This window comes from Anolis sagrei, chromosome 2 (assembly GCF_037176765.1).
Source record: "Anolis sagrei isolate rAnoSag1 chromosome 2, rAnoSag1.mat, whole genome shotgun sequence".
Lineage (NCBI taxonomy): Eukaryota > Metazoa > Chordata > Lepidosauria > Squamata > Dactyloidae > Anolis > Anolis sagrei.
In genome coordinates, this window is record NC_090022.1 from 43,564,968 (window position 1) to 43,590,921 (window position 25,954).

The 25,954-nt window shown below is 37.5% G+C and overlaps 1 protein-coding gene across 3 annotated transcripts in view; it reads left to right on the forward strand.

Moving 5' to 3' along the window:
- Positions 1–25,954, forward strand: part of CNTN6 (contactin 6) — a 304,683-nt gene that overhangs the window by 73,184 nt on the left and 205,545 nt on the right. For all 3 annotated transcript variants that reach the window (XM_060766325.2, XM_060766326.2, XM_060766324.2), the window contains exon 2: positions 5,551–5,685. In XM_060766325.2, coding sequence (XP_060622308.2) covers positions 5,631–5,685 — 55 coding nt within the window. In that variant the 5' untranslated portion in view covers positions 5,551–5,630. The remainder of the gene's footprint in view (positions 1–5,550; positions 5,686–25,954) is intronic.

Consider the following 25,954-nt stretch of genomic DNA (forward strand, 5'->3'; position numbering starts at 1 on the left):
CTGTGCTTTCTGCCCCCCCCCCTCCATACACACACACATTGCCAAAATGACTCTGGAGGGCCAGGAACCCCATTTGGCAGTGCCAGATTTACCATTGTGCTTAAGTGTGATAAAATACAGGACCCTGTTGGCCAGCAGGACATCTCCAGGGCAAAACATTTTTTACAATTGATTTTACTTATGTGGGGTAAATCTAAATATGAAGGTGTTCTGTTGGAGTGATTCCAAACATAATGAATCACACAATGCAGTCTATGGGAGTATGCCACAAAGCAGGCAATGTAGACCTACTGGACCTTCCTCCTTCAGGGCCCAAGCAAGGGGCCTCATAACTTAACTAGCACAGGGTCTCATTTATCCTAAATTCAGCACTACCCCATGGAGTGGATTTTTAGGCGGCCCAAAATGGCTGCAGGAGACAAGGAAGAGGATACTTCAGCATGGTCTAGAGTAATGCACTATACTTAGGTGGACAGATTTATTATGACAGGATCGCAAATGGTGGGGGAGCTTTAGTAACTACATTAAAGAGATATGTTTCTGTACATTTTGTTCTATTAGCAATAAAACATAAAAGTCAAACAGGAAATAGGTATCTCTTCCTCCCACTCAATTTCACTCATTTTGTTTTCTCCCTGTCCAACTATTTAGGAGTATGGCATAACAATTACAGTAAACAATATATGCAGAAAATGAAAGATGTGACAGCACCATTTATCTTCATACTCTACCAGAATTAAAAACAGATGAAGATGTCTAGTTTAAACCAGACTTTCTAATACAATGAATATTTTAGGTTGTTTTGTGTTTAAAATGTTTTTTCTTGATTTACTTTGACAGTAAATTATCATATGAATCACAATACTAGCAGTGGTTACTGCATTTATGTTTGCCAGTAAGGTTTTTGTGTTTAAAATTAATAGAGCTATGTGGATTTCTAAGAAAAATACATTTTTTATTATATGTTTTCAATTTGTGTTTATTTTGGATGACTCAATTTCTCTGTTGGCACCAGAAAACTAAAAATTCAACACCTTCTAAATTAATATATTATGTGATGTGAAGTTTTGAATGTACAGTGGCAAAATGTAATTCATTTTTATTGCAAAAAGTGTACAATTATAATTGAAATAGGCACTTAATAGAATTAGTAAATCTGCATTTTGAATTTTTACTTAGGTTGGTTTATGGTCTTGGAGTATTAGATAAACAACAGAGAATTGTTTTTAAATGTCATAAAGACAATATATTCATCTTTATAAAATACTGATTACATTGCCATAAAGTACAGCTAGAAGTCTATTTGCTGAAATTTGTTCCCTTTGTTGATTTTCTTGTCCAGATTCTCAGCATGTTATTTACATATATGTATATTTATTGGATGTTTGGTTATCATTCAACAGTAGATCCTTGATATCAGTCATGGTATTTGTCTTTTGTGAACCATTACTTCCATCAACACCACACTTAAGATTGTGGGACCTGGATATATGGAAAATAAGAGATGGGTTGGAGTGAATCCCATATATGTATGTAGACATCATAAACTGCATCTATCAGGAACCTATGTACTTCATTATTTAAGTGTCTAGCATGTAAATGCACACTAGTAGGTTTAAATACTGTCTTGCTTGAGAAACTATTAACATTTTGTAGAAATATAGAATAGCAAGAAGAAAGATTAGACAAAATGCTTTTTTTCATATGCTTGCAGGATTTTTTTTTTAAATGAGGCAACTAATTCAACAGTGGAATCCGTCTTCTAAAATCTAAAGATTCTTCATCCACTGAAATGCCTCACAATGGAACCACCTCACTTATTTACATGTTACAGACTGTGCTCAATTCCTTATTTTCATTCAAATATATATTTAAAAATATTATATATACTTGTGTATAAGTAGACATCATGTATAAGATGGGGTCAAAATTATGGATTTCGCTATTAAATGTGGCTAAGTCAACAATCATTCAGCAGACGAGAAAACCCCAATGCCACCTCCGGGGGGCAGACTGGCTGCCATTACAATTTCCTCACCCAAGCATTTGAAAAAGGCCAGAAGCAACGCCACAGCAGAAAGAGTGGAGGATGTTGGTGCTTCTTTCAAATTCTTCTGGAGAAGGATTAAGCTCTTGTTTTTCATCACTTATCACTCTTAGAAGGGAATAAGGTACTCATATTGACTGAAACTTATGAATAAGTCTAGACATTTTATTTGGATAACCTTTTGGCTAAAATTTCTAAACTTATACATGAGTATATAGGGTAGGTCCCTTTCATCAAAGTCATTTTTGAGGGAGGGGTCAGCTTTCAGCAGTTTCTTGTATCGTGACAGCCAATGGATTCAGGCCTAGTTATGGTTTGCTCCTATAAATCAAGATGTTATCTTGGTTGGATCTAATCCACACAAGCTCACCAGCTAGGAGACAGAGCAAAAGGAAGAAATGCTTGAATTTCCAGAACTTCAAACCTCCTGGCTAATTGGAACTGTTTTGGTTGGCATTGGTTATAGCCATTAATAATTGCTTTAGCTGTTTGCTTAGTTGCATTAAGTTTTGTTGAAAGCTTCATGTTAGACTCTTGACACATTTCAAAGCCACTTTATAGTCCATAATGTTGTACTCTAGAGATATTTTTGTTTTGTGATCCTGGATCTTGTCTGGTTAGATCATTATGTATGCTTAACTTAGCCATGGAACATTCAGATAATAATGAAATTATTTGTGAAGAAACCAACATGAATTGTGAAAAAAAATGTATTTTACAAAGAAGGGGAAAATTGATGAAATTGTTATTTTTATTGAATATTTTGCTTCCTTTGTCCAGATAAGGTCTTGTTTCCTCCTGACCTTAGTGGATGTTAGTGGGATGGTGGCAGTCACAGGACTGGTGTTAAACAAGTATAGGCTGAAGGTAGAGTGTCCCCATCTGTCTCTCATCTGTCAAAGTCCTTCTCTTCATTGAATCCTCCCACCTTTGCATCACTTTGTGTGTGTGTGTGTGGGGGGGGGGGGGCACAATTACATTTTACATATTTGTTGATCTGCAGTCAATCATAATTCTAGGGACTAAAATATGGTCCTGTAAAGAAAGTTGATTCCTCTTAGAATATTAGAAAGAAAAATATTACCCACTTCATCACCATTTCCTTTCATTGCACTTAGCAAAAAGAATAGTTATTAACTGCCATTAAGTTGACTTTGACTTGTGGTGACCCTAATGAATGAGAGACCTCCATGATCCCCAGTCATCATCTGCCCTCTCAGGTCTTGCTAACTCAGGGCTGTGACATTCTTGATTCAGCCAATACACCTGTAATTGTCTTCCTCCTTTCCTACTGTCTTCTGCTTAACTGACCATTATAATATCTTACAATGAGTCATGTTGTCTCATGATATATCCAAAGTGTAATTACTTTCATCATCTTACATTCTAGGAAGATTTCCTGTCATATTTGCTCTTTCCAGTTGCCTGTAGTATCTGTAAAAGTATCTCCTTTGCCACATTTCAAACAAGTTATAAGTATTATGTTCTCTTCTGCTCCCAGATACCTGACCATTCAATAGATCTTTAAAGTCTTAACTGGGTTTTCATGATATAAAATCAGATTCTCTATATGCACAAATGTTTTTTGTACTTAATGTATACATGGATGAAAATGGGTTTGTAATTTGGTTGGTTTACTTGATGAAATGTTTCAGCTTCTTATTAATGTATTTGCAACACCAAATGAGTTGTTTGTTCTTTTGGAGTGAAGGCTACATCAATACTTTCCTTAATTTAAGTTGAAATCCTATACTCACTTACCTGGAAGTAAGCTTTATTTAATTTTTTTGAGGTTTATATGCAGTCATTAATAGTATTTGTTACAGGATGTGCATATGTATGCTAAGTCTTTGCAAGAATCATCTCCTCTGTGTGTGTGTGTTGAGGAAGAGCACCTGGACAATTAAGCAATTAAGCTTGAGCCACTCCCTGCATGGAGTATATCATGAGGAGTGCTTCATGGTGTATTCAGACATGGTGATCAGATGACTGAGAAGAGACCTGGTGGAACTTTTTTACTACAGGACTTGCTGAAGTTCTGGACCATTTACAACAAGACTCCTTGCACCATTGAAGAAGCAGAGAACACATGGTTTTAATGCATTGGACTTTGTGTGAGTTATTTTGCTGCAATGGACTAAGTTTATTTTCAAGGCTGGTTATTTTGTAAAGCTGCATATTTATCTCTGACTACTCAAGAGTAAATTTTGTTTTTCCTTTTACTTTGTCTGTGCGTGATTCAACAGAAGGCTGGGGTTGGGAAGACTGCTGGGGAGCTTCTGCATAGACTGATAAACCGTAACAGTATTGTACTGTTAATTAATCATATAGTGGTTGAAAAAGAAATTGGGACACATTGCTATGTAAACTTTTCAGAGCTGTTCTTCAGAAACTTCAAGGACTGCAGAGAAATGGGAATGAAAATCACACTCCTACCACTCACTACTAATACCCACAGCACATTGTATTCCAGTCTTTTAAAGTGATAATGTTCTATTCTATCCCAATATGTAGTGGTTTGAGTATTGGACACTAAGAGCATATCAGCCACAAGAAATCGCCTTCTCTGAGGCAACAGCAAACCTCCTCTGAATAAATCTTTCCTAGAAAACATTATAGAACTACCATAAGCTGGAGTTGACAAGAGTGTCCAGAAGCTTGGGATACTCTGGAGTTTCCAGCAAACTTTGTAGAATCTCCTAACTTTTCCTGAACTGGGTCAAAGTCGATTTAAATTCCAGTTCCCAGGATACTCAGTGGAAATAGCTGTGTATTGTGAAGACAGACAGACAGACTACCATTCATGGTGATTCATGGTGAGCCCAGCTCATATTGCTCATCTAAAGAAGCTCTAAATCTATGAAACTTTATACTACAAAGTGTTTTTCTCATTTAGTCTCAAAGGTGCTACACTATTCTTTTCTATACTGTTATTTCAGATAGATATGTCTAGAATAGCTACGTCTTTGAATTTTAACATCAACAAACAATATCCTCTCCTAATAATCTACATACATCATTTGATTCAGATTTACTCTTCAGGTTTGCACCTTTGGGTGCTAACATTGTTGTGCTTAGGGGATTCACTGTTCTTGAAGGCATTTTGAGAAGTTCAATTTAATGTTACACACATTGTGGAGAACTGTTGCAAGTCCCAATAAATAATATTATAAAATTCCACTGTCCTGATTGGCATTTGGCTTGTGCTCCTGTGAATGGTCTTTGGTTTTGTGAGTAGCTTTAGTCCTAAGTAGCTAAATGGACAGGGAAGTGCCAGGTGAATTGCAGTATAACTAAGTGAAACAACTTGAAATAAAATTAGTTTTGCCAGCACCGAATGGCAACCGTGAAGTGGAAAGCTAGCTGAGCATATCACCTCCATATCCTAAAGCAATGAAAAGACAAATTCAATAATAAGAACTATTAACATGTAGAAATAAATAGAGCAGTCCTTCATAATTTTCTTGTACTTACATCATAAACTTATCTTACTATTTTTACAGGTTATAAAATAGTGGCAGGAAGATCTATGTAGCTTCTCTGATGATCGGATGGGAGGAATTTTTGACCTTGGAAAGTGGAGATGATGTTGCTATGGAAACTCGTATTTCTGCTACCTCTCATGAGCTGCTTTGCAGGTAAAGTGTTCAGTTATCACTGTTCTGAATTTGGTAAATATACAGAAGCATGTTTTATTTCATAAATGAAATCCATATGTGAATGTAACAGGGTACTCTGCATGAATCATTTGGTCCAAATTATTTTCTTGAAGATGTCAGTTACAGGTAGAGCTTCTTCGAAGGGCCTTTTGACCCAAAGGCAGCTACACCTTTTAGGATGGATTCATGTGCATTGTTATCTGGGAATAAATTTAATGTAGTTCAGTGGGGTTCATTTCTAAGGAGACATGTGCAAACTGTGAACCATACTGTCAAGGGATGAACTAGATATCACTATGTGTTGAACTGATTAGGGAAGAACTTGTGATATGCCACCATAACAACAAATATTCCAGTTGTTATATAGGCATGTGCGTATATATTTAAGACGAAGAAGGCTTTGAAAATTTCAGCACAATTTGTGATATAAGAGATGGAAAGCTGTATATCCTACTGAAGCTGTAATTGCTACTAATGAATAGTGACTGTGGTAGGAATCAGACCACATTGGTTTGCTGAGGAACCTTGAAGCGCCACCTTGCACCATATCTTTCCAACTCTACAATGCTTCCACCCTAGCTGTTCTTTATAATTATTTTTTCTTCAAAATTTCAAAAGTGTTAAGAAAATTTGCCACACTACGGGAGGTCCTGTGGGCAGCTGTAGGTTGAGGACAAGCCTTTATTTAACTAGGAACTATTTTACAGGACAATGATTTCTTTAATCTTCAGCAGTTTCAGAACTGCCGACATAGCCAAATTGAATGCCAAAATCTCAATATAACAGATGTTCTACTTCAGCTCAATGCCCTCTTACCCATCTTCCCTAAATCCACCTACAGCAGTGCTGGCCTGTTATTTTTAGCTTTATAATTATTACCACCTTTTGCCAAGAAGTTATTACCATTTTTTCCCAAAGTAATTTTAAGGCAAAGATTATCTAAAATTTTATTTTACTAAAGTTAAAATAAATAAGACAAACAATACTATTTTAAAGCAAGTTAAAGCATGTAAAAAGGACAAAAATGGCTCTGGATGTTTTCATTCTTTCTGAATCATGCAACAATCCTCACTCTTACCCATTTCCATATCTCTCTAATAGTGGAGTTCTGATGATTGAGAGGGATAGATTTGCAAAATGAAAAAGAAAAAGAAGAAAAAGAAAAAGGAAAAGGAAAAAAAGAAGAAGAATGTAAGATTCTAACTCTCCCTCCAAGAATGGACTCTCTCACATCCTTTGGTAGAAAGAAAGGAAATAGAGTTGGCCCAATGAGATCTGGGATACTATCTATTCACTAGCTGGTTAACATCTACCATTATCCAAATGCTTCTTAAAAATATGCAATGAAGGGGAATAGACTAGACCCATCCTTTCCATTCTCATTTCCAGATATGCTCATACATATAGAGGGTGACTTTCTTAACTGAAATGCCCCCACCATGTATGAATACCTTCCACACAATTTGGATACCCAGAAAATCATTCTTCCAAATTACAGGCGGAGACTTCACAGATATTGATGCCTCTTAAGTTGGAAAAACAAGGCAATAGACGTGGAAGGGTAGGTAGCTTCCTGCTTCCCATATAATTTAGGTGTGCACTACAATATATGCTACATTTTATCTAATGCAGATATGTAACTGCACTGACAGTTCAGGTGAAAGATTTGGTTATTTCACCCATTAATGTCACTTTATGATGATGATGATGATGATGATGATAATCTTTATTTGTACCCTGCTACCATCTCCCCAAGGGACTCGGTGTGGCTTACATGAGGCCAAGCCCACAGTACATCAATAAACGAAGGTGGTAACAAATAATCAATACAAAACAGTTAAAATAAAGTTCAAAAAAAATACACAATAAGCAAGAAACAATAACAATAACATACAAGCATTTAAATATCTATGGCCTGGCCAAATGTAATAATTAAAATTTTAAAATAATGCTGGGCATGAAAAAGATAGGGTAAACTAGGATAGAGTTTTCAAAGAAAGATGAGAGCACGCAGACAATCCTAAATCAACATTAAAGTGCATTTGAGGACATATTGCTAAGAGTTTTCCTTATTCTGGGAACGTACACTGGAACGACCACGTTTTCAGGCTCCTCCTAAAGACTGCCAGGGTGGGGGCTTGCCTAATTTCTCTGTGGAGTGAGTTCCCGAGCCGAGGGCCACCACAAAGCAGGCCCTCTCCCTCGTCCCTACAAGTCACACTTGTGATGGGGGCGGGAGCAAGAGAAGGGCCTCTACAGAAGATCAAAGCGATCATGTAGGCTCATAAAAGGAAATGTGGTCACAAAGGTAGGCAGGTCCCAAACTGTTAGGGCTTTGTAGGTAAGAACCTGCACTTTGAATTGGGAGCGGAAAATAAACAGCAGCCAGCGAGGTACGGTCACAGCTGGTGCACGAGTCTTAATTGTGCAAAGGCCCTCCTGGCCACCGCCAACGCCTGAGCTTCAAGCGTAAGTGATGAGTCCAGGAGGGCACCCAGACTGCGGACCTGTGACTTCAGGGGGAGTACAACCCCATCCAGCACAGGTTGCCACCCTATACCCCGATCCAGTTTATGATCGACCAGGAGGACCTCTGTCTTGTCGGGATTGATCTTCAGCTTTTTCCTCCTCATCCAGACAGCCACAGCAGCCAGGCACTTGTCCAGCACCCGAGGGGCTTCCTTGGAGTTAGGTGGAAAAGAGTAGTAGAGTTGCGTGTCATCTGCATAAAGATGGCACCCAACTCCAAAACTCCGGATGACCTCTCCCAGCAGTTTCATGTAGATGTTGAAAAGCATGGGGGACAGAATGGAACCTTGCGGGACCCCACAGGTCAAAGGCCAGGGGTCCGAGCAGGTGTCACCCAGCTTCACCATCTGGGAACAACCCTCCAGGAAGGAACAGAGCCACGGCAGAGCCGTGCCCCAAGACCCATCCCGGAGAGTCGTCCCAGAACGATACCATGTTCGATGGTATCGAAAGCCGCTGAGATGTCCAAGAGAACCAACAGGGTCACACTCCCCCTGTCCAGTTCCCTGCAGAGGTCATCCACCAAGGCGACCAAAGCCATCTCAGTACCATGACCAGGCCTGAAGCCAGACTGTGACTGATCCAGATAGTTGATGACATCCAGGAAACCCTGGAGCTGAGAGGGGACCACCCGCTCCAGCACCTTACCCAAAAACGGGAGGTTGGAGATTGGTCTGTAATTGCTCAAGACTGTGGAGTCAAGGGAGACTTTTTTCAAGAGTGGTCTAACCACGGCCTGTTGCAGCCCAGATAGAAAAAATCCCTTGCTCCAGAGATGTATTAATGATCAATACAAACCAATCAATCAACCCACCTCTGGCCGATTTAATTAGCCAAGAAAGGCAAGGGTCCAGAACCGATGTGGTCACCCTCACAGCCCCAAGGACCCCCTCCACGTCCTCAGAAAGAAAAAGCCGGAAAGAATCCCACAAAACCGGACAAGCAGATGCCTCAGTCACCTCCTCTGGCACTGTGTTTAAGTTGGTGTCCAACTCGAGGCATATCTGAGCGACTTTATCTGCAAAATGGTGCACGAACTCGCAGAACCAAATTGTCGGGTCGTCAAAGGCTTCCTCCACCCCAGGGGGTGAAGGAGCTCCCCAATGACCCAAAACAACTCTGAAGATCTATTAGATGCAGATGCTATACAGGCAGTCAGGAAGGTCTCCCTGGCTACCCATATAGCCATGGTACAGGCCCTAAGTGAGGCTCTAGCCCGTGTTTGGTCAGGGACACACCGAGATTTTCTCCAGATACACTCTAGTCTCCTTTGACTTTGACTTTTATAGGGTCATTAGCCAGTTCCTGAGTGCCATTATTTGTCTGACTTCAGCTTCTACCTAATGTACTGAACTTGTTATACTTCAAAAAAACAAACAAAAGAAAAACTGGTCTCATCTTAGTGGTATTCTTTGGATGCAATTATGCTAATTATAGCAACTACCAGAAAAACCTTAAATTAATCATATGATTCATGATTCAGCAACTGTGTCTCCTGTGAATAATGAAACCCAAAATAATGAAAAGTATAGTCTGGAGGAAACTAAAACAAAATGAGGTTATATTTTTAAAAGCAGAATCAGGGAAATACTGAAAATTCTCTTCTTAGGGAGCTAAATAAGAAACATGGATAGAATGTATTGTCATCTTGATGGGATGGAGCCTTATCCCCACTTGACCATGGAAGCCCACTGGATACCCTTGGGCAAATCAGAAAACTTGAGCCTCAATTAAACGCAATGGCAGACCTCAATTGAATGAATCTTACCAAGAAAATCCCATGATAGGTGTTATAAATCAGAGTCAACTTGAAGATGCAAAACAACAACAACTGAAAACAGTCATTGCATCAACATGCTTTAGTATGCGAGGGGGTAATATGTAAACTAGTAGGGATCAACCACAGGTTGCATGCCTTTGGGCTCTTCTTAGGGGTATGTGACCTATTATGATGACCACCTGAACTTTAGGATTTTCCACTAAAAGGATGAAATAGAAACATTCTTCTTTTATTTTATCTGGAACAGTCAACATTTGTCCCCATACTATCCATGACCATTAGCATCTCAATCAGTAGAAATTTTATCTAAGCATAACTTCTAAAGATGCATTGAGAAATTGTTTTGGTCAGAAGGAGACCATAAGCCATCTGATCACATGTGTATTGAAAAAAAATATGAATTTCCTTTGGGTGTTCCATTGCTAGAGAAGGAATAAGAAGCCTGATGATGTCTGAAGGCCAGATTGGTGGCTCTTAGGGGGTGGTTGCCGCCTTCTAGGATGTGCAATCCATTAAAAAAATGATTCAAAAGTCACTGAAAAACTCGGGGTGCTGGCATTTCATTTCTAAAGTGTTTCTAAAGAATAGTTATTTGAAAAATTGTTACTATAATGAAAGTAAAAAAAATGTTACTATTTTGTTGTAGTAATTGCGCATAGTTACTATAATTGGAGAAACTTTAGGGGCTCCTTTCTTTCTCATTTTTACAGCTATTGGGGTGAAACTCACTACATGGTAGAACACATTTACCATTAAGGCCCACCAAATTTCAAAACATTTCACTTACCCAAGGATTTTGGGAAAATTTCAAAGTTCTTATAAACAACCTTTTTTAAATAATAGACAATATGTTCCTAGTTTGAAAGTATTGTTTCCTGTTTAATTGTGTAGTCCTCACTTTGAATATAGCAGTTCTACACCAAGAACTTCATTTTTGCACCAAAAACTCAGTTAAATGGGTGGATGATGCTGTTAAATAGATGGACTGGATAGCAAAATGTGCTATAACATGATGTCCACCATGCAAAGACAACGTTTTTGCAGTTTAATAAACGTTTTTCATGTTTTTATGATAGACCCAATTAGGAAATAACATTTATAAATGAGGGACAAAAACCATAGTGTATAAACCATCAAAGCACCCCCAACAGATAGCTATCCAGCCTCTGAATAAGAATAAAAAACATGTTAGAATGTTTTTTATGATATAACCAATAAGGAAATGACATTTATAACCCAGGAACAAAAATCATAATGTAGAATATTACATTAATTAGAACTCTGGCTGACTACAGAGGGCCAAACTCTCTGATGCTGAGCAGTGCACTGCATTTTGGGAAATGTAGTTTAGGGCAGGGCCTTTTGAATTCTCTGGCATAGGGCTCCTCCCTTTCCAAACTACATTTCCCAGAGTTCTCTGTTGTTTCCAGTAAACTCTGCTCCGTTTCCCCCCACTTCTAATGGCAAGACTCCATTAATTTACAAAGGAATTGGGAGCTTTTTTCTCTTTGCTTGCTAATCATGAAAATGAAAAGCTGACTTTGGGAGGGAGCCTTCTGAGATTTACAAAATACAAATGAAAATGTATTATATAAGTTTTGATTGGGATGGGTCACACAAATGCTTCTCATATGGCTTCCTACTTACGAAACAAATTTCTTTTGATTTCCAAACATTTCGAAATTTTTGCACAAGCCTGCTGCCTTTCCCTTGGGATAAAGATACAATATAATGGTTCCCTTATAAATATCTTGTAAAGATGCAACAATCAGGCCAACAAGTGTAGACTTGAACAAGGTATTAAGACTTTATAAGAGTATCAGGGCCCTTCCAAACAGACCCTATATCCTAGGATCTGATCCCAGGTTTTCTGCTTTAAACTAGATAATATGAGTCTTCACTGCCAGATAATCTGGGATAGACAGAAAACCTGAGATAAGATATTGGGATAAAGGCCATGTCTGGAAGGGCCCTCAGTGTTGAGTTATTTCAAGGGCCCCTTCTAAACTGTCATATAATCCACATTATCAAAGCAGATAATCCAGATTATCTGCTTTGCAGTGTATTATCGGAGTCTAAACTTCCATGTAATCCAGTTGAAAACAGATAATCTGAATTTTATATGGCAGTGTAGAAGGGGACTCCCAGTTTTATCCATCAGTAATACCACTCTGTTCAGTGGAACTCACAGGTAGATATAGGATTGAAGGTTTAGACTGCTGTTTTATCCATCCATAAACACCATAGTGACTATTGATAATCACTTCCAGGTAAGGAAGAGATATGGGATTTCATGCTTATGATAGCAAATACTGTGGTCGCTAGTGGTGCCCTAAGCTACAAAATAGAGCTTTGCCTTTCTGTTATGAAATCTATATTGTAAGTGGCTGTTATAAAATACACTATTTGAGAGGGAAAACATGTTTGGTTACCGTAAAGGAATTTCATTATTACAGAAAAATGAAGGAAATAAAAGGTGTGATAAAGTCTTTCCAAGAATGTTTTAATTTAATTAACAAACCTGTATTTTTCCTTTTGGAGAAATGAACATCTCATTAAACAAATGTTCCCTTCTCATTTTCTTGAAAGATGATGATTTTTAAAATATCTCAGATATTTTTTTTTTAGATTTGTTTATGACAAAAGGAATAAATACTGTTTACATGGATAATGATATTGGAAGGCAATAAAATGGCCTACATTTCCCTCCCTCCTTTCTTTCTTTCCCTCTCATCTCCCTCCTCCCCTTTAAAAGACCTAATGCTATTTAAAGGAGATTATGCAAACATATATCCAATGACACTATATAGCATAGGTTGATATTATTAGTGGAAAAATCAGAATATTTGTTGACAGGATTTATCAGGTTACTTTCTATCATTATTAAAATGAAAATGTTATTTTTTTTCTTGCTATCAATAGAAAACTTGAAATTGAGGTTGTCGAGAAAATATGCTACTTTCTGCTACCTGTTCCCCAAGCAACTATGTAGTAAATGAAACACATTCTCTCCATCTTGCTGGCTCTGTCTTGTCACAAAAATCATCAGATATAACCTTATGAAACTCTTTTATGTTGAGAATGACCTTTTGACCACCTCGGTCAATGGTGTATGCTTTGATTGGCAAGAACTTTCCACCTTCTCAGGTTGAAATCCGTCATACTCCTGCTACCTGAGATCCCATTAAGTGGACTTACCAGTGTGCCACAACAAGCACAAAGTCTGGATATAAATGGGGTCTGTGCTAGAAGAAAAATGGGACAAAGGAAATGGGAGAAATGTGGAAGAGACACCTGCTTACTTGCTTATGTGTGGATACAGTAGATAAAGCTATTTCTTTGAAGACAAATGCAGCAGGATGCTGATTCCAAAGTAGATGAATTTGGAAGCAAGATAACAGATCATAGAGTTGGAAGAGATCACAAGAGTCATCAAGTCCAACCCCAGAAGTTCTTCTGAAATCCCCCTCTCCCAAAAAAAGATAAAAGAGAAATAAAAAAAGGAAATATGTTTTAGTAAGAATACAAACAATATTTTGAAATACTTGGGAAATGGTTGAAAAAAAATGATAAAACTGGGCTGATCTGACTCTTTGCAGTTTAAAATGTATATTTCTACCTGTGCAAAAAAAAACACCCAATAAAACAAAACATTAGAAAAAACACTGCATGCACATTTTGTGTGGAAATTTTCAACTACAGCATTTCTGTGCAAGAAATTTACCAGGTTTTACACCAAGAGAACATATAAAGTTTGCACAGCTTGAATTCCAGACTGCAAAATAGTATTAAACTTTATGATGTTTTTTTTCCTTTCCAAATAATTTTTATTAAATATTTACTAGGAAAGTGTGGTGGGGGGGGGGGAGAAGGGAAAGGGAAAAATGGGCACAATAAATTAAGTATTTGTTAGTTGCATCTTTACAAATGTTTAGAATGTCACAAGGAGAAAACAAAGAGATCATCTTTTTTTGGTTTTCACATTCCATTCCATTATTTTTGTAGATTCTGCAGATTAGTTTGTTGTAGGACTAAAGTTAATTTGTCCATCTTTGCCATTTCAAAGACTTTTGTAATCTAGTCCTCTGTTGTTGGTGTAGATTGTTGTTTCCACAGTTTTGCATACCAGCATTAAATTCTTACTGCTATGGTCATTTAGCTAAAGACTCTTTCTTACTGTTTTGGTATTTGCTTATCTAATAATCCTAACATAAAAGTTTCTTGTTTCACTGTTATTTCTAAAATGCAGTTTAATTTTCGTTATGAATTTTTATCCAAAAATCTTTAATCTTTACACAGGTCCACCACATGTGGTAAAAAGTCCCTTTCTTCACTTTATATTTCCAACATAAGTCTGAATTTTTATTAATCTTCATGAGTTTCTCTGGGGTTATGTACCACCGATATATCATTTTGAAAAAGTTCTCTTTTATGGTATAAACTCTTGTAAATTGTAGTCATTTCTTCCAGAGTTGTTCCCATTCTTCTAGGCTTATTGCTCGTCCAAATTTTTCCCCACTGAATCATGGGCTGTTGACTGCATTGGAACCAATTCATTGTTGAATCTTCTTTTTGTAATGTTTTTAGTTTCTTTACTGTTTCTTTTTTCTAATCATTTTTTGTAAGTCAAATGTTTTCTTCCAGCTATTCTTAATTGTGGAAACACCTTTTGTGATTTAGCCCATTCAGGTATTTCTCTGTAGAAGACTTTCTTACATTTATTCCAAATTTTTAGTAGTGAACTTCTATATAATTTCTTATGCTTCTTAAAATTGGAATCTACTTTCATTTTATCAAAGCTCAAGTATTCATGCCATCAATATTTTAAGTCTGATCCTTCTAAGTTAAGTAAACCTTTTTTAATCCATTACTTTATCGAAGACCAGGCTGCTGCATCGTAATATAGCCCCATATTAGGTAATGCTATTCCGCCTCTCTCTCGATTCTTGCAAATGTTTCATTTCAATTCTAGTTTTTTTTATTTTCCAAATGAATTTTGTCAATACTTTATTCCAAATTTTAAAAAGTGATTCTTTAGATACAGTTGGGAATGTTTGGAATAAATTTAACACTCTAGGTAGCATGTTCATTTTGATTGTTGATATTCTGTCCAATAGAGAAAACTCTAGTTTGCTCCATCTTTGTAAATCTTTTTTTGTATTTCTTTCCACATTTTTCATAATTGTTTTGGATAAGTCTGAGATATTGTTTGTCAACAAAATTCCCAAATATTTTATTTTCTTTACTATACCTTTTTTTCTCTTGTGACAGAGTTTCTTGATTTTTCTTGCTCTTGTTATATGTCATAATTTTTGTCTTGTCTCTGGTTATAGATAAGCCATGACTTTCCCTAATTATTTAATTATTTCTAAAACTTTCTGATGATTTTGAAGAATAACATGCATTAGGGGAAAACGCCTAAACAACCCATTGCTTTCTTCAGGAATAAAATTACTAGGCTTGTTTGATAAAAAAAAATTGGTTCAAAACTCGTTTCGGATGTAGAGGGCACCGGCGGTTTGATTCTAAAGAAAAAAAGTTCAAAACTTTTTGAACCTTCTGAGACTTCCGAATCTTAATAGTTTGAAAGTGTTATTTCCTGTTTCATTGTGTGGTCTTTACATTGAAAGTAGTTGTTTTACTCCAGGAGTGGGGAAAAGTAAGCAGAGGAAATTTGCAAATTCATGCTTGTTTTACTCCAGGAGCAGGGAAAAGCAAGCAGAGGAAATTTGCAAATTCATGCTATGGCTTTTCTGGCTTGAGACAGAAGGGGAACATATTCATGCTTCTCCCATTTATAACTCGCATCTTTGTATTTAAAACTGGTTGGCATTTCTGGCTTGAGACAGAAGGGGGGCAAATTCATGCTTCTCCCTTTCTAACTCACTTCTATGGGTTTAAAACTGGCTGGCTTTTCTGGCTTGAGACAGAAGAGGAGCATTGACTGTCATTTCTGGCTTCAGACAGAATCAGAGCAAATTCATGCTTCTCCCATTTATAACTCGCTTCTCTGGCTTGAGCTGAGGCTAGGGACCAGAAGCGGGGGAAAAGCTGAATCATTGAATCATTTCTGACTCACTTCATGAGTCGTAACAAAAATTGTGAAAAAGCTTCGGAAGGGCAAAGGGACTTCTGGGTTTTCTTAAAAACTTCAAAAAGGAAATTTTTCTGACTTTATTCCAAATAACAAAGATTCTGACTGGACCTAACCATGCCTAAAAATTACTGCAGGATTTTATTCCAAGATACCTGTGATTTTTTTTCTACCTCTTTTACAGCTCCCTGGCAGCTTGTATAAAATGGCATATGTTGCAGAGATGTGCCTTAGCAACAAGCTTGTGAAATTTCAGAAAGATAAGTGTAGGGGTTGGAATTTCAAGCTCTTTTGTTTTTTGTTCTGTTGATTCTAGAATAGGGATAGCTGGTGAAATATGCCATTGAAGCTATTTGCACTAGATTTTTTCTTGTGATGCCAGACTGCCTTGTCACAGCAAAATTTGTAGCCAGGCGGGAAGGACCCCTCTCTCCGAAATACGTGAAAATATTTATATGTATGACTATAGAAAATATTGTGTTACATTTAAAAGTAATAGATGATGGTGAAGACATGTAAATAAAAGAATGTCCTATATTATCCAACACAGTCTGCCTCCTGCTCAGATCCACAGCTGTTTCAATATATATATTACTGGGTTGTTGTAGGTTTTTCCGGGCTATATGGCCATGTTCTAGAGGCATTTTTCTCCTGACATTTCGCCTGCATCTATGGCAAGCATTCTCAGAGGTAGTGAGGTCTGTTGGAAGTAGGAAAATGGTTTTATATATCTGTGGAAAGACCAGGGTGAGACAAAGGACTTTTGTCTGCTGGAGCTAGGTGTGAATGTTTCAACTGACCACCTTGAGCCTTCGACAATACAGCAATTACTGTTTGTTTATTTATTTATTTTATTTAAGTCATTTATATGCCATCTTTCTCACCCTGAAGAGGACTCAGAGCGGCTTACAAGATATATATACTAGGCCTGGGTAACAACGGAAAAAATTGTTTCTAAAATCGATTCGTTTTTGGGGGTTTTTTTGCGTTTCAATATTTAAAAGAATTCCGAATTTTTTTTTAAAAAAAGTTCGATATTTACGAAATTTCGTAAATGATAAAAAAAATTACAAAACAATAATGAAACAATAGCGAAACAATAACGAATCGATTCGTTAATGGCGGACGCGACCGCGCAATACGCTAAAAAACCTCCAAATGGGACAGGGGGAACTTCTGAAGCTTCCCTCTCCCTCTGTTGTTGACTGTTGGTGTGATATTATAATTATTTTCACTAATTAAACAAAAAACAACTATAAAACTTGCCCCAGACATGCGGAAATAATAACGAAACGACCTCAAACCAATAACGAAACTAATACATAACGAAATACGAAGCATTTACGAAACGAATTGAAAAATTCGTTTCATTTTTAAGTTGCTCCAGAATGGTTCGTTATCGCTTCGGTAACAAAAAAAATAACGAATTTTTAACGAATTACGAATTAACGAAACGAAACCGCCCAGCCCTAATATATACGTACAATATACATACAATATATTATATTATTAGCATAGTACAATATCAGTATTAAATATTACTATATTGTACTATACCATTATATTGTAATATTAGTAATATTACATGTAATATAAATATATAATTATAATATATTATTAGTAGTATTATATTGCTGGGGGAGATGTCCCCAGCTGATGACACATGCAGGAGACAAGGTGGAACTGTCCCCTGGCCTTCTCTTTCTTCACTCTGGCCCAGAGTGTCAGTTGGTGCTTTTTGCACACCAAGGCTGGAACCACACCTTTGAACCCATGAACACTCCATAGTTCTTTAGCAAATAAACAGTTTATTGAATAAATGCAAGCAATATAAAAAAAGGGTTAAAAAGGCAAGTAAAGGCTTAAGTAAGAAAGTCTAAAAACAATCCAAACTGACAGGTAGGCAAATATAATCTATAAAAGGAAACAGAGACAATTCTTAAATCCACAGCAAAACCCATGAATTCTTTAAAACCCACAGAGGAAAATGTCTCTGGAAAAGCCAAGGAACAAGGTTGCACAGATACAAAATCCACAGAAGAATTACACAGGAAAATGTTCATCAACAGCAACTTGAACATGAGACTTGAGCAGAGATTTCCATGAATCTTGACATGACATAAATACAAAACTTGACCAGTAACTGACGTTTCGCTCACTGAAGGCAATGCTGTGAAAACCCTATATTTATTCAAAAAGACCTACACAAAATGTATTCCAATTCCCTTGAGAACTCTCCTGCAAATTCCTCTTTTCCCTTATCCTGACAGACCTTCGGACCCCCCCCCCCCCTTTTGCAGGTGTCGATCTTGACAGATTTGACCCCTTCTATCAAAGGGTGATTCCTCCCGGTTGCTTGTTAACACATTCCTTTCACTTATCTATCAACACAAGCTGGTTCCCATCAGACTGTCTAGAAACCATTCTATCTTGAGAACTAACAATCCCAGAGTCTTCCTTGCACTGCAGTTTGTTCTATGCCCTCTCCTTCATTCACAGACCTCTGAGAATCTATATTAAAATCCAACATGGAAAACTCTGAAGGACCCTGCTCTAAAGGAGATTGAACATAACCATCATCCTCTTCTTGAGTCAGTGTGACAACTCCAGTTGGCTGAGCTCCTACAGTGCTGGGGGAAGGGGTCCCCAACTGATGACATATGCAGGAGACAAGATGGAACTGTCCCCTGGCCTGCTCTTTATTCACTCTGGCCAAGAGTGGCAGTTGGTGCTGGGAGAAGGGGTCCCCAGCTACTACAATTGCTACATAACATTACCATGTATTGAACTGCTTTTTTTATTGATTTGTTGTAAAATATGATGATTTGGTGCTTAATTTGTAAAAACATAATATAATTTGACATTTTATAGGTTTTTCCTTAATCCCTCCTTATTATCCAACATTTTTGCTTATCCAACATTCTGTCCATTTACGTTGGATAAGTGAGACTCTGCAGTATTATTTTTCAAATAAATATCCAGAAAGAGCCCTCTGGGGCTTATATTTGAGTAACCATTCATTTATATTGAGCTTCTATAAATTCAGGGATCATTAGGACTTCTGAACTTTTATTTATCCTATTGAGCAATTGTAAAATGCCTGCCCTTTTACTTAGAAATAACATCAGCACTGAACTAAAGCCCAGTTTGACATGCACAATGGATAACTTTTAAACTCTAGGAATAGTCAATCCACTTAAATGCATATTGCTGCATTTGCACTGACACCACACTTGAGCTTTCCCCACAGTTCATTTCAGCGGAAAATACCTAATTTAATATAAAATTCCCTCCAGTTCATAAAGTGTAAAGGGAGGCTAGAGACCAGGTAGGTTTCTTGGGTCAATTTTCCTCTTAATTTGGGGTTGAATTGATTTATCTGTCAGAACAATTGTATATGTACTTTTAAAAGTCAAGTGAGGCATCTCAGATATCTCTTGACCTCATCCTTGAACAAATTTGTTCTAACATCTTTTGTGTAAGCAAAGGTTTGTTATACAATGACTGCTGCATTCTTTAGCTTTCCCTCTTAAACCCTTCTAAAATCTTTAAAGAGTGTTGTTTCGTGACCTCTTTGATGCATTCCTTTGTACTGTATAAGAGGAAACACACTCTTCTTACTTCTAGTGAATTTTTATAGGTTTCTTTTCTTTTTAAATATAAAATAATTTCACATCTGTCTAGGAAAGGGTTATTAACTTGCAAAAAAACATTCTTCTGGCAGTTTAGAAATAATTTAATGTTTTCATTTGGGTGCATAACAGATTCAAGGGAAAATTCAATTTCTGCTTTTATTATCTCTTTTATGAAGCTGGAATGTGTGGGTGATCAAGTATTTAAAGGAGTTGGTGCAATTTTATTGCTTTTTAAGGGGAAATACTGATATGGCATACTAAAGTTTGAGTTTTGACATCATTATCTTAAACTAGGTCATGAGAAAGTGTAGAACATTTTAACATCAGGACACAAGAAAATTGTATCGAACAGTACAAGTGGGACGTTGGTGTTCATTTCATGTGTCTGTTTCACTGATATAGCAAAGAGTCTACTTTGAGGACTAAGTCCATAAACAAGATTGATTTCAAGTTTTATCTGCCAAATTGGGTAAGTTATCTATACTTATTGTACTTGCAATTCATGCAATGGCAACTTCCCAATTAGACTGCTGTAATTCACTATACTTGGGGCTGTCCTTGAAGAGGATTCAGAAACCAGCTAGTGTAAAATGCAGCACCTGGACTGTTGACTGGAGCAATAGTCAGAAACCATATAGCATTGCTTTTAAATCAATTGCCCTGTCAGCTAATACTCTTCTCATCTGAATTCAGGGTGCTGGTGATAACATTTAGTGGTTTAAAGGTAATTGAAATCTCTATACTTCACTGCTAACCTTTCTCTAGATACACAGGCAGTCCTTGTGTAACAAACATCTTGACTTACATATGACTCCCAGTTACAAATGAAGTTAAGAATGGGGGAGAGACAACAGGAAGTGAGAGAAATCTATCCCTAGGAAGGGAAATTCACTCCTGAAAGAGTTATCATGGGGAAAAGGTGTCTCCATTGAAGCTTCAGTACCAATCCTTGTTTTCATGACAACCCAAACTTTACAAAATCCAATTGCCACAGAGACAGAAAGTGAGATGAAATCTTCTGAAGAGGGGCAAAACAAACATTACAAGAATGTTAACCCTTCTCTATTCTATCCAAAACTAGCTAGCTAGCTGACTATTTATCTAGGCTAGAGATACACTTAAAAAAACCTATCTGTTTCAACTTATTTACAAATGCAACTTACAAACAAACCTACAAAAACTATCTTGTTCATAACCTGGGAACTGCTCTTCAGTCAATGCATTGTAAGAGGACATGAGATAGAGCCCTCTATGTGGTGGCAATCCAGTTGTGAAATGCCCTTCTCTTAGATGCCCAATTAACAGCAACACCGCTATCTTTTTGGTGCATGGTAAAATGTTTTGTTTTACTAAAATGGTCAGGCATAACTGATTTCATCCAATTTTCACTTGTAATATGTTTTATACTATTTTAAATTATTTCAATTGGTTCTAAATTGTTTTCTAACTGACGAATTTAAAAATTTACTCTAACCTTCTAAATCATCATTGATTTATATCGATTTAATTCATTTATTTGTAAGCAATCTTGGGATCTTCACTTACAACTTCATCACACAGGGTTTTTCCTCCATCCTAGAATGCTGCTGAGATGCAGCCAGGATGGACCCCCCTGAAGCTCATCACATGAGGCAGGGCTACTTCTGTCTCAGTAGTGTGGTCAGAGGCAGCCCCGAGAACATGGGCAACTTCCCATGTTTTCATTCACTAAGCTGGGGACAGCATTGGAGGAAGTTGGGGGCAGTCAGAAAACATCATGTGGAGATAAAGGGATGAAATGATGCACTGCCCCAAGGTTTACCCCACTGCTGCATGGATTCTCCTGCTGTCCCCTGGCTTATGGACCTCCATCTGATGAGGTCCATATAGGATGCTATAGATAAATAAATTTGCTCCTTGTTATTTCAATGGGTTATGGGCAATCAGGCCTGTAGCCAGGATTTCGATTCGGCGGCGGCGGCGGGGGGGGGGGGGGGGCTGAGTCTGAGTGAAAGAGGGTCTACCCTACCAAACCTTTTGTATCGTTACCCCAATACCCCCATGCATATGGGATATATTGAGTATGGTGATCAGATCATGATATGAATAAACATAACAGTTTAAATAATGCACCAATAAGGCCTTTTCGCGAACCACCATGAGAATTTTGGGGGCTACATGCCTGTGGGCAATGTAATGATGAGGTTAGTATCTAGAGAACAGATACTAGAATCATAGAGTTGGAAGAGATCTTGTGGGCCATCAAATTCAACCCCCTGCCAAGAAGCAGGAAAATCGCACTCAAAGTGAAAATGGCATTCAAAGCAAATAATTGTTGTAACACTGAGCTCATACAATACTTCATCTTTGGGTTACTCCTTAAGGTGGTGGCAGCAGTATAGAAGTCTTCCAGCATTATCACCATTGCAGTTAAAAATTGTGGGTGGTAATAAATTTCTTCCTCTACAACTGGGATGGAAATAATATTCATTTTTTTAAAATGGCTAAAATTATTCCCAACTTTGATGGGAAGAAACCTGCCATTATAGGAGTCTTCACATTTTAGAACTGTTGAGAACCATAGAAGCACAGAATAATAGAGTTGGAAGAGAGCACATGGGCTGCCTAGTCCAAGCCCCTGTAAGCAGGAAAAGCACAAACAAAGCACCCCTGACAGATGGCTATCCAGCCTCTGTTTAACAGTTTCCAAGGAAGGAGCTTCCATCACACTCCAAGGTGGAGAGTTCCACTGTTTAATAGTTCATATGGTGAGGAATAAACTATTTGCTGTGCCGAAAATCTTTTCTGCAAACCAGCCATGTGTAAATATATGTACAGGATAAGTCTCAAACTGTGAACTATTGCTGACTTTGACTTATGGCAACTGTTCAGGTCTTGCAAAGTGAACTGTCATTACTTGACTGAGTCTATTTACCTGTAATGGACTCTACCTCTTTTCCTATTACCCTTTACTTTACCAAACCATAATTGTCTTTTCTAGCAAGCTATATCGCTTCTCATGATATACTGAAAAACGGATGATCTCTTTTTAGACCTTTTGGCTTCTAGAAAGAATACTGGCTTGATCTACTCTAGAATCCATTTATATGTCTTTGGCTATCCATGGTATTCACAGGACTCACCACATTTCAAATGAGTTTATTTTCTTCTTATCAGATTTTTTCACTATCAAACTTTCACAGCAATATGTATAAATTGGAATTATGATGTAATGCAGAAGCCTGACCTTTAGTATTCACTTTTGGTGTTCTTTGTGAATTGGTTTAAAAAATGGCATAGTTTTTGAATACTTTCTCACAGTAGGAAGGAAATCACAAAAATTACTCATTGCTTCCTTCTAGAAGAAATAGCAAAGAATTACATCCGTACTCCACAGGAATCCAGTGGAACATATGGTACAGCTCTTGAAAACATGTTGTGATATTTTTTACTTGCAGTTTGTTCATATTTGAATTAATTCACATGTCATTGCCATGCCAATGTTTGCAATGGAAGTAACTTCAGCCCCATCACGTTCTTAAAAGCATTCAGGTGATGATTTAAGATTGGAACATCAGAGTAGTGAAGGCTTCATCTGAGATGAATGTGGATGCAGCAATATTTAAAGAATCTCCAGAGACACTAAAGAAGGACTATTGTGGCTAAAAATATAGCTTAAATCTTTTGAATGAGGTGAAGTGTTTGAGTAAGCTGTGGTATTTCAGTTTCAGTTGGTTTTGGAAATTGATTCTATCTTTGTTCTGATGTAAAAATGAAAGTGAAAATATTTCTGAAAACTCAAATATTGTTTCTCAAATGAGTCCAATATGATTCGATCATAAAATCATGCTAAAATCTGAAATCTTGTTAAAAGCATCATGTGCTGTTAAAGGGAAAGAAGATGTATATGTGCTTCTTTGAATTCCATTTTGGGAGAAAGCAGGATACAATCCAATACATGGTTAAATATATGCAAGGTTTAGACTTCAAAAATACAAAATGTATATATGCATATGCCACGTATTAGATTACATATGAAAGACATGAATTAAGAAATATAATATTAAACAAGATTTATATTAAGCTCTCTCTCTCTCTCTCTCTCTCTCTCTCTCTCTCTCTCTATATATATATATATATATATATATATATATATCCACACACTTACAAAACAATTTGAAAATTGACCTGGTGGTATTTCAAAAACTCAGTTATCCTGGAAAGCTTTTACAGTATAGTTTCCTTATTTTCTTGTATGTAATTTGTTATCTGGTTGCAAGACACACCACTCCTGCTGAAGAAGAGTGGCATGTCTTCTATAAGAGGTACAGAAGGCTGCTCTAGTTTTCAAGTCTAGCAACTCTTGGTCTCATGTTCTTGGTATCTTCAGGAGAAACTGTTTGAGATATTACTAGAGTACCTTTCTTCACATGAAGCTGCCTTTAAATGGTGAAGAAAATTTAATTGATGTGAAAGGCAGCTTCCAGAATGCCTAAGGGACTATCAGGTTCTTTACTGATGTGTTGTGAAGTTCTGTTAATGCTAGAGACCAAAGTGCTTTGGGACTGGAATACCTTAAAGATTAAAGATTGTCTGCATCTTTACAACCTTGTTCACAATCTACAATCTGAGTCAATAACAGGTTGAAAAACAGGTTAGGTTGGAGAGCACATAACTCAGAACTGTTTCCACAATGGAATGGATGAACACTTCCAGTTTGTATTTGCTTGCCATTTTCTCTTCAGGCACCCAAGAAGGCACTGAAATATATATAAAAAATCTTACTGCAGCTTCTTAAGTGAATTGTGTAATTCAATTTTTTTCTCTTTTTTAATATGTATGAAGGTCATTTTTGGGAGCTTGGCTTTAGAAACGATATAATTGGAATAAATAAATGCATCAAGAGATGCCATCCTGAAGCAAAAATATATGAAATGGAAAGGGAGGACAAAAATTATTTATTTATTTATTTATTTATTTATTTATTTACTGCACTTGTAGACCGCCGTTCTCAGCCCTAGGGTGACTCATGGCGGTGTACAACATATAAAAAACAAATTACAATATAGGCAATATCACAAACAACAATAACAACATCACTATCAATAATACAATTACACTAAATCATTTGCGACGTCTCATCATAGAATCACAGTCCAATCTCGTTTTCCATGTTCCGTTCCAATCGTCATTACCAATTGTTGTAGCACTTAATCAAACGCCTTCTCAAACAACCACGTCTTTAGTCTCTTGCGGAATGTCATAAGGGAGGGCGCCTGTCTGATGTCTACAGGGAGGGTGTTCCACAGCCGGGGGGCCACCACCGAGAAGGCCCTATCCCTCGTCCCCACCAGGCGTGCCTGTGAGGCAGGTGGGATCGAGAGAAGGGCCTCCTCAGACAATCTCAAAGTCCTCGTGGGCTCATAGGCCGAGATGCGGTCAGACAGGTATTTTGGGCCGGAACCGTTTAGGGCTTTGTAGGCCAACACCAGCACCTTGAATTGGGCCCGGTAGCAGATCGGCAGCCAGTGGAGCTGGAACAGCAAGGGCGTTGTATGCTCCCTGCATCCTGCTCCCGTTAGTAACATGGCTGCCGCGCGCTGGACTAGCTGGAGCTTCCGGGCCATCTTCAAGGGCAGCCCCACGTAGAGAGCTATGGAGATGGAGCCCCAGGTAGCGCTGTGGGTTAAATCCGTGTGCCGGCAGGACTGAAGACAGACAGGTCGCAGGTTCGAATCCAGGGAGAGGTGGATGAGCTCCCTCTATTAGCTCCAGCTCCTCATACGGGGACATGAGAGAAGCCTCCCACAAGGATGATAAAAACATCAAATCATCTGGGCATCCCCTGGACAATGTCCGTGCAGATGGCCAATTCTCTCACACCAGAAGCGACTTGCAGTTTCTCAGGTCACTCCTGACACGACAAAAAAAAAAAATCTATGGTGATGATTGTGAAGTTCAGTATTCTTGTCATAGAATAGTCAGATGATTTCAAAAATGAAGGGCAAGAACAAAAATAAAGATTTAGAAAAATATATTGCAATGACCAATTATTTTTATAAATGGAAATGTATTTTGAATATTTATTCAGCAAAGATCTGTTTAGTTTTTGTAATGAAAGGAGTCATAATGCTTTACTTCAGAGTTCCTGGAATGCACTTTGCATTTCTTTTTATCTCCTGGATGAGCTCTTAATTGATCTCACTGTACTACAATTGTTTTCATCTAAAG